General features: G+C 34.5%; 1 protein-coding gene across 1 annotated transcript in view; it reads right to left on the bottom strand.

Annotated features, from left to right (window-relative positions):
* The window catches only part of LOC142337026 (phospholipid scramblase 2-like), a 34,817-nt gene that overhangs the window by 4,802 nt on the left and 19,943 nt on the right, over window positions 1-10,072 (bottom strand). Inside the window, exons 4-7 of the mRNA XM_075386063.1 lie at window positions 8,223-8,281; window positions 4,205-4,297; window positions 860-975; window positions 563-728 (exon numbers count right to left, since the gene is read on the bottom strand). Of these exons, the coding sequence (XP_075242178.1) occupies window positions 563-728; window positions 860-975; window positions 4,205-4,297; window positions 8,223-8,281 (434 nt within the window). The remainder of the gene's footprint in view (window positions 1-562; window positions 729-859; window positions 976-4,204; window positions 4,298-8,222; window positions 8,282-10,072) is intronic.

Here is a 10,072-nt window from a genome sequence, read left to right as displayed (position 1 = left end):
AACATGGCAGCCACCAGAGCCGCCTTCTGCCTGGCCTCCAGTTCCACACTGAATTCCACCGAAAAGTTGTCCACTGGAGTGAATATATCCTTCTCCAATGCCTGCACACATATTAATACTTCGTTCAAATATTTTAATTATTCCAATAAAAAATTTCACCTAAATACTGGTATTTGTCTCACTGTATTATCGCAGGGGCATTTTTGGATATAAGTGGTTTTAACGGATATTCAGTGTGAAGTTTATTGCAGGTTTTTTGGCGCAGAAATTTGAATGAACTTCAATACATTCAAATTTTGATGAGCTGTTCAAACAGCTCTTGGTCCCAAAGAACTTAATATAATAACTTTTTGGATTATGAAGTCAGCTACGTTATTTGCATCAAGCTACGCCAAGTGAACTAACTATAAGCTAATCTTATGAAGGTTTGGAAATATTCCAGTTTCATGAATCTTGGCGAGGAACTAGAAGTGATCAATTGAAGTTCTTGAGTTAGTGAGATTGACGAAAACACTGAACGCGCAGTGAAAGCCCGAGTTATGATAATAGGAGTTGGCCTGACCTCGAGATAATTAGACACAACTCTTCCGACGTGTTGTCCCTCGTCGTTCCTGATCTGGAACTTGTGGCTGCAGCAACACCTCCTTGACTCACAGGGCCCGTCTATCATCAGGGCAAAGTCACTCTCGTAGTTCAGCACAGAGAACTGAGGAGAACATACACTGCAGCTGAAACAACCCGCAAACTCAACACACATAAAAAAGTGACGTTTTCATAAGGGATTCAGATTGTTCAGGTGCCCTGAAATTTGATTTGAAAAAAAACGCTGATTTGAACAGTTTTGTAGTATCAGACTAACTCATTTTGCAGACGTCCAATTTGAGACCCGAGAGGAGCCTCAATTACTGACTCGGCACAGCCACAACAGTTGGTGTCACTGCAGCTGTTCAGTTCCTTGCGGATCACCATCACCTCCTGCATTATTCAGAAAATTAATTGCACAGAAGTCTTTGAAATTGACGTGTTTATTCCGTTACAGTATAAAAGAATTTTATGAACAATTATTGCGTAACATTTGGTAGAAAATGATATAGTGGAATTGATAAATTTGTCGTTATCAGCTTCAAAAGTAATCAAACTAATTTTGCGCCTTTCCATAAGTGCTAATTTCAAGTCTGATGAATCAAAGCAAAGGATATTAGGTCACAGGTTAGAATTTCTGCAAAAATAAGTTTTGCGATCTTTCGCATAGACACTACGAATGAATACAAAATAAAAGACTAATTCTTTCGCACATCTATATAAACAATTTTGTTATTTTTGTGCCGCTATATAGTAGACAAAAAATTTTCGTAACGAATTAAAAGTTTGTATTACAGATGTTCTAATGATGGAATTTCAAGGACAACAGTGCAATTATTTAAAATTTTTGACTATATACATCCTGCGGAATTTTTCTCTTTAAAATATGCCTGAAGTGTAAATGCTTGTGCAGCACTCATTGTTTTTTTTTAAAAAAACGTCTTCTAATGAACTTTCTCTCTTGAATTGTAAATATTGTCTGGCCGTTGAATTCTTTGTATTTTGTTCAAACGATAAAACTTGTGGTTATACCTCCAACTTGTCAACGCTAATTGCCGCTTATCGTACATAATTATGAGTTTCTAAGCGTAGATCTTACTTAATTTTAGTTTCTAAGCGTATATCTTACATATTTTTGCGTGAATTTAGCTTAGATCTTACATAATTTTGCGTTTTTGTCACGAAATTTGACACGTTGACACCTCGGCTCGGGAAAGGTTGAGCTACCTAGGGTATTAATGTTTATTAAAACTAGAGGATAGCAGAAATAAATAGCGCATAACTCTCAGTTTTTTTGACGGATTTAAACGAAACTTGAGTCCATCAGATATTACTTTGGTTTGGAAATAAAATCGAGGAAATAAAATTTGTGAAAAAAAAAGTTAATAAAAATTTTTTCGTCTTTTTTATTTATTTGAGCCAAATTTAGACGCTGTTGTAATAGTTATCTTCAAATGCTAGTCATAAGACTAGCATAACGACAATTTCTATCGATTCATTTGTACGCAATTGAAGTTGCTATAAATACTCTATTTAGTTTTTTTCTGCAGAAACAAATGCTTAGCAGACGTTTTTCGTCTCTCAAATCAAGATTGTCTCTTTGAATTAAATACTGTTTATTCAACCACAAGAAAGTGTTCAAATGTGGACAATTGTAATCTTCCTAAGTTGTTATGAAATGTAATACGTCTGCTAATTCTTTCATTGTTCAAAGGTACAATGTTAGAAAACCGAAAATGTGTATAAAGATGAGGAAGAAAAATGACATTATTCTGCATGCCATGTCATTTGGGTTTGTATCTTAGTTGGAAGCGTCCAAAAATTCACACAAGCATTTTTCAAGTTTTTTTAATCAGCTGCTTGAGAGAAGTATAATGACTCTGAAACTTTTGCTTACTAAGATTAAGCCATTTTTTTTTCATAAACTCAGACTAAAGAACCTTATAATGAAATTTTACAGAGCCAATAACATTCTTGAAAGACGCCCATTCTTCAATGTCTTAATGCTTCTTATTTTGTTGTTATTGTCTCGATACTTTCTACAAAAATGTTTATTTTGTTATTCAAACAAATATAAATTTGTGATCGTTAGTAGATCGTTTTCCGTGACAAAAAATATTTTTCACTATAGTAGCAATTCATTTTTGGGGATATTTGGCGAAGTTGCTATAATTGCGCCCAATCTTGCAGCGAATGTAAAAATCAGATTTTTGAATAATGTGTAGTTAATTCTTTTATGGTAAAATCATTGATCGGTTCTTACTTAAGGGAAAATTGGATTTTAGGGAAAATAATTTAAAGTCTACTGTCAAACGTATTGATTATAGTCATGTGGTCAGATTTTGTTTTCCTGTTTATCTAGTACTGCTCAACCAATATCGTCGATTCGTTTTTCATGGGCTAATGTTACTTAATTTTTAAATAAACTGTTGGGTCTTAATCTTATTTTTGTTGAAATGATTGTGGTTGAGAAAAATGTATTTTTCAAACTCTATATTGATATTTCTCTGAATATACAGTTATTGTTATGAAAATTATTGTGCAGTGCGATTGTCAAGTTTTTATTCAATCAGCATAATTTTTTTTAAATGTTTCTCTTGAGACTGTGTGAATGTAATCTTGACGAGGACAGGGAGTTAAGATTTATCTGAAACTACCAATTATTATCAATGACCCGGCATTATCAAACAAAATTGCTCCGAAAAAAAAACCTGTAGAGCGCTCAATTGAAACCTCGGAATTCGAAAAATTGTGTTGCGCTAAAAGCAATAATGGACGAACAAATCTTATATATCAAGGGTCACCTTACATTTAGAAGAGAGAAAATTAGACTTATACGAATTGGGAGTTTTAATTAAGAAGAAACAAAGCACAATGCAAGCACCACATTTGGACACCTAAATACCAAATTATCCGGAAATCAGCCTACCAATATATACACGCACCCCACTCTACGCTAATTGAGACTTACGAACTTAAAAACCAAATTAAATAGGACGCAATTGACTAAGACTGTGCATCAACTCAGCGGATTTTGTCGAACATTTTTCTAACAGCCAGCGCAGAATGTGCATTTAAAATGTCTTCAATTCTCCGCATCAAAAAGGTATCCACCATATGAAACAACCACAAAGAGGATCTGGGGCAATTCCTAATAAACGACTTTGAAACCACGAGAAATATTTAACGACGAAGTAAGGCGACTATTTTTGAAACATGGGTTTATTTTCGTGGGGGATTTTTTCCGTGGGGTTTATTTCAGTGGGTTTTTTTCTATCTAATTTTGATTGCGTTTTTTTTTCGTGGGGTTCTGTCCGAAACCGCGACACAGAGGCTTGGCGATGAATTGTTAATTTTGTATCATTGTGGGGCAAGAAGAAGAAGACAGCAGAAACAGCAAACTCAGTGAGCTTTGTCAAGGACACAACCACTTCGCCTAGAGAAAAGTTCAAAACTGTACGAAGACGAGCTGGCAGAAAATAATGGTCATTTCATTTGAGATTACGTATATCTTGGGAGCATCTCTTAGTGTGAGTGTGTTCATGGATATGAGCCTGGTTGAACGTTGTGTTTATTTATATGCCGTTCATTGATTTGTGCAGCCAACGTGTGACATACTTACCCTGTTAGTCCGGTCAAAGAAGTGGATGTCGTAAGCACGAGAAGTCGAGAATGAGAAGTGATTCTTCTGGATAGCACCTGGCTCCTCGTACACCTAAAACAGATATCACTATCACAACCATGACCAGGTCTCTCATTATACAATATTTTTAGTTGCCAAGGTGATATATGATTTGTATGACTTTTCAGTAGTCATCCTAGGTCGAGGAAAAAATGGAAAAATATGTAAGATAAGCGGCGATAAAGTTAAGTTTCACAGCATTCACCGCTTATCTTACAAAATTTTCAGCATTCACCGCTTATCTTACAAAATTTTCAGCATTTACCGCTTATCTTACATAATTTTGCGTTGAATGCCGTGACAACTCGACCCGGGGTTCAAGGATTATACAAAACTTTACTCCCAAATTGCATCAATCGTTATACCACTGAAACCGAAGAACCTTGTGTCACTGAAACCGAAGAAAAAGCAATAATCACTGAGATACGTCAATAGTTTTTTCTTTCCAATCTTACTAAAGCATAATTTTTATCTATGAAACTTTCTTCATTTTTCAGTGTTAAGGTATAAATTTCAAAATGTATCCCGGGCCGAGGAATTTGGCCAAAATTATGTAAGATCAGCAGCAACTAGCGTTGACAAGTCTGAAAATTCACCGCAATTTTCTTACATAATTTTGCGTTGAATGCATTGAATTTGAAGACAAAAATTCAACGCATTCAACGCAAAATTATGTAAGAAATGGCGGTGAATTTTCCAACTTGTCAACGCTAGTTGCCGCTGATCTTACATATTTAGCGTTGAATTTAGCGTAGATCTTACATATTTAGCGTAGAATTTAGCGTAGATCTTACATAATTAGCGTTGAATTTAGCGTAGATCTTACATATTTTTGCGTTGAATTTAGCGTTGATCTTACAATTTTAGCGTAGAATTTAGCGTAGATCTTACATAATTAGCGTTGAATTTAGCGTAGATCTTACATATTTTTGCGTTGAATTTAGCGTTGATCTTACAAAAAATCAACGCGTAGAACTCTGGGTATGGGACTCGAACCAATGACCTCCTGTTTACTTGTCGCCTCTTCTACCATTGCGCCACCCTACCTTGGTTTCCTTAAGAGCCGCAATCCTTATAAAGCGTAGATCTTACATATTTTGCGTTGAAATTAGCGTAGATCTCACATATTTTGCATTTATTTTAGCGTAGATCTTACATATATTGCATTGAATTAAGCGTAGAACTTGCATATATTTCGTTGAATTTAGCCTATAAAAGAGCACTAAAAAAGTTTTTTTCTGACTTCTTGTTTCTCACCTTAGGAGTATAGGGTTCGAAATAGTGAAAAAATTAATTTTTCGAAAAAAAAACTTGAAAAAATTTTGAAATCGTAAAATGGTCTGAAACGGATTTTGCACTTTGAAAAAGCACTAAAAAGTGATTTTTCTCCCCTGTGCAGTATAGGGTCGAAACACGAAACAGTTAAAAAATTGACTTTTTGAAAAAAAACTTGAAAAATTTGAAATCGTAAAATGCTCTCAATTGAATTTTTCACTATAAAAGAGCATTAAAAATGATTTTTCTCTGACTTCACGTTTCTCACCTTTTCAGCATAGGGGTCGAAACAGTAAAAAAATTGATTTTTCGAAAAAAAAACTTGAAAAAGTATTGAAATCGTAAAATGATCTGAAACGGATTTTGCACTTTGAAAGAGCACTAAAAAGTGATTTTTCTCACCTGTGCAGTATAGGGTCGAAACACGAAACAGTTAAAAAATTGACTTTTTGAAAAAAAAACTTGAACAATTTTGAAATCGTAAAATGATCTCAAATGGATTTTGCACTATAAAAGAGCACAAAAAAGTGGTTTTTTGCTGACTTTGCTTTTCTCACCTGTGAAGTATAGGTATCGAAACAGTGAAAAAATTGACTTTTTGAAAAAAAAACTTGGAAAACTTTTGAAATCATAAAGTGGTCTGAAACGGAATTCAAAAAGTTCAACCTTAATTTTGTAAGATCTACGCCAAAACTCTACGCAAAAATATGTAAGATTGGCGTTGAATGCGTTGAATTTATGTAAAATCTACGCTAAATTCAACGCTAAATATGTAAGGTCTACGCTAAAATTCAACCCAAAATATGTAAGATTGGCGTTGAATGCGTTGAAATTATGTAAGACCTACGCTAATTTCAACGCTAAATATGTAAGATCTACGCTAAAATTCAACGCTAAATATGTAAGATCTACGCCAAATTTCAACGCAAAATTATGTAAGTTTGGCGTTGAATGAGTTGAATTTATGTAAGATCTACGCTAAACTCAACGCTTAATATGTAAGATCTACGCTAAAATTCAACGCTAAATATGTAAGATCTACGCCAACTTTCAACGCAAAATATATAAGATTGGCGTGGAATGCGTTGAATTTATGTAAGATGTACGCTAAATTCAATGCTAAATATGTAAGAGCTACGCTAAATTCAAAGCTAAATATGTAAGATCTACGCTAAAATTCAATGCTAAATATGTAAGATCTACGCTAAAACTCAACGCAAAATTATGTAAGATCTACGCTAAAATTCAACGCTAAATATGTAAGATCTACGCTAAAATTCAACGCTAAATATGTAAGATCTACACCAAAATTCAACGCAAAAATATGTAAGATTGGCGTTGAATGCGCTGAATTTATGTAAGATCTACGCTAAATTCAACGCTAAATATGTAATATCTACGCTAAAAATCAACGCTAAATATGTAAGATCTACGCCAAATTTCAACGCAAAATATGTAAGATTGGCGTTGAATGCGTTGAATATATGTAAGATCTACGCTAAATTCAACGCTAAATATGTAAGATCTAGGCTAAAATTCAACGCTGAATATGTAAAATCTACGCCAAAATTCAACGCAAAATTATGTAAGATTAGCGTTGAATGCGTTGAATATATGTAAGGTCTACGCTAAATTCAACGCTAAATATGTAAGATCTCCGCCAAAATTCAACGCAAAATTATGTAAGATTAGCGTTGAATGCGTTGAATTTATGTAAGATCTACGCTAAATTCAACGCTAAATATGTAAGATCTACGCTAAAATTCAACACTAAATATGTAAGATCTACGCCAAAATTCAACGCAAAATTATGTAAGATTAGCGTTGAATGCGTTGAATTTATGTAAGATCTACGCTAAAATTCAACGCTAAATATGTAAGATCTACGCCAAAATTCAACGCAAAATTATGTAAGATTAGCGTTGAATGCGTTGAATTTATGTAAGATCTACGCTAAATTCAACGCTAAATATGTAAGATCTACGCTAAAATTCAACGCTAAATATGTAAGATCTACGCCAAAATTCAACGCAAAATTATGTAAGATTAGCGTTGAATGCGTTGAATTTATGTAAGATCTACGCTAAAATTCAACGCTAAATATGTAAGATCTACGTCAAAATTCAACGCAAAAATATGTAAGATTAGCGTTGAATGCGTTGAATTTATGTAAGATCTACGCTAAATTCAACGCTAAATATGTAAGATCTACGCTAAAATTCAACGCTAAATATGTAAGATCTACGCCAAAATTCAACGCAAAATTATGTAAGATTAGCGTTGAATGCGTTGAATTTATGTAAGATCTACGCTTAAGCGTAGATCTTACATAAATTCTACGCATTCAACGCCAATCTTACATAATTTTGCGTTTTTTAGCGTTGACACCTCGACCCGGGATGACCTGTATGAGGAATGAACCGATGACCTTTCAAGATTCGTGATATCAAAATAGACTATGTCCAGACTATCGGGCTTTCAAAGTTGCCTATGTCCATAGACTATCGTGGGTGCAAATTTGCCTCTCTCGTGTCCACTTGCGTTCTTTCATATAATTTTTCAGACCATGTAATTTTGAATGCACGACGTTCATTGTACGTTCTATTCAGTCTGGACATAGCGCCTTTTGTTGGGATCTGATCCCAGGGATGTGAGCAATGCTCCTGATATGTGTTAATAATACCTGATAGATGACCTCTCCATCCACTGACTTCACATACCACTTGCTCTTACTGTCCCACTCTGCAACACAACTTATCCCAATCACTCAAAACATACAACGTATAAAAACAAATACCGGCTTGACAAGAAACAAAACGTAATAATAGTTAGAGCACCGCAGACGTCACAAAAGGACCTTTGCAGGTATGAAATGGTTTAAGACGTCATTGAAAGTACTTGAACTGGTCAACCGAATCCGTTGTAGACTTAATCAGCGCAATCTTAATAAATGGGAGAGAGTGTTTCAAAAAATATTTCTGTCATGCATATTTTAAGAATGCTTTATTTTCATATGAGAAAAAATGGCGATAAGATCTGAGAAACTCCCTGGTGATAGATCTGGAACAGGCTTCAGTGTTTGATTTCAGTGTTTGATTTCAAGTTTGTAAATGAAATGAATGGAAAATTTCGAAATCAATGAAGCCAATTGCAAACAGACAAAAGCTAAAAGCCTTGGATCAAACTCAATAGATGGAGTAAGAATAAGAGTAACCAAAAGAAGGAGATTGACTAATTCACAAGAGCATCTTAATAGCCAGAGAGCAATTCATACGTATGAAAATGGTTAATACATTTCTGTATAGTCTCGGCTCATTTTTTCACTGAACGGAAATTAATTAGTTAGCACGCGAGATTTAAAGAGGATTTTCAAATGAAAAATAGTGAATCGGAAAAATGAAAAAGGAAAAAATATTAAAGTTTGTTCCATCTGGCTACAGATTTTAGCAAAAAGGGCTTGAAAAATGTGACAGACGTAAAGTTGCTGAAAGTTGGTAACGTGAGCAATTAGCATTTTGTCAAAGTTTTCTTCACTGAATACTGAGAAAATTTTATGCAATTATACTATGAGTTAGGGAACAGAAGAGGAAAATCAAAATTAAGAAAAAACCTAGTACTAATTTCAGTGAAATCTGCACAGTTGTGCAGAAGAAAGAATTCGAAAAGGTCACAAACAACGAGTTGAGAGCTTTTAAAAATTGTCTGTCATTTTTGAGAGCAAGTTGATGATAGCGATTGACATAGATGGATAGTCCAATATAAAGACAGTTAACTTCTCGGAGATGTATGGCAGTAAAATTGGAAGTTACTTGAGCATGCGAGATACTTGGAAGAAATGCAATAACTAAATTGTCAAAAGATGCTGGATATAAAAAGGTTCCGTCATTAGGATAAAAACACGGTCAATTTTAGTGTCTTAAGCATTGTTGAGCAAATACGCGAAAGTTCTCAATTAAAATTTTTCGCAAAATAGTTATGAACTAAATCTTTATTTCATAGTTTGACCGATCAGCAAGTGATTTCCACAATTTTTGAGATCATCGAGAAACCAATTTTTACTGAGGATTAAAATTTCACAACTAAAACTTTTCGACAGAACTCAATTTTTTTCAGAAATAAGAGTTTGGAAATTTGTGGGTAAATATAACCTGAGACTTCAACCGAACTTCGCTGGCAAATTTTTGTGGGAGAAATCTGATGTCTTTTTGAGTAAAATCCGATCTCCCGGTTTCGGCTTGTTTTCAAAACGTGATGCTGCGGCTGCTCAAGAAACTCAGCTGAACCGAAATATTACAGTCAAGTTCTCGAGCTTTACACCGGCCTGGTTCTTTACAGGGTTCGATTGACTAATAATCTCATCGAAACAATAGGTCGCTCGTACGTATGAAAGGACTGTAACTCTAATTTTGATTGAAGTTAAGAAAGTCCAGATGTTCAATCTCGTGCGGAAGTCTGTGAGGCTTCAGCCAATGTTAGTAATGCTGCTAACTTCTTGCCAAGAAAGCTAAACTACCTTAAAACTCGCAAGATCTT

Source organism: Convolutriloba macropyga, chromosome 3, assembly GCF_964194025.1.
Source record: "Convolutriloba macropyga chromosome 3, txConMacr16.3, whole genome shotgun sequence".
Classification (NCBI taxonomy): Eukaryota; Metazoa; Xenacoelomorpha; order Acoela; family Convolutidae; genus Convolutriloba; species Convolutriloba macropyga.
The sequence above is the reverse complement of the archived record's forward strand: the minus strand, read 5'-3'. Positions and strand labels throughout refer to the sequence as shown.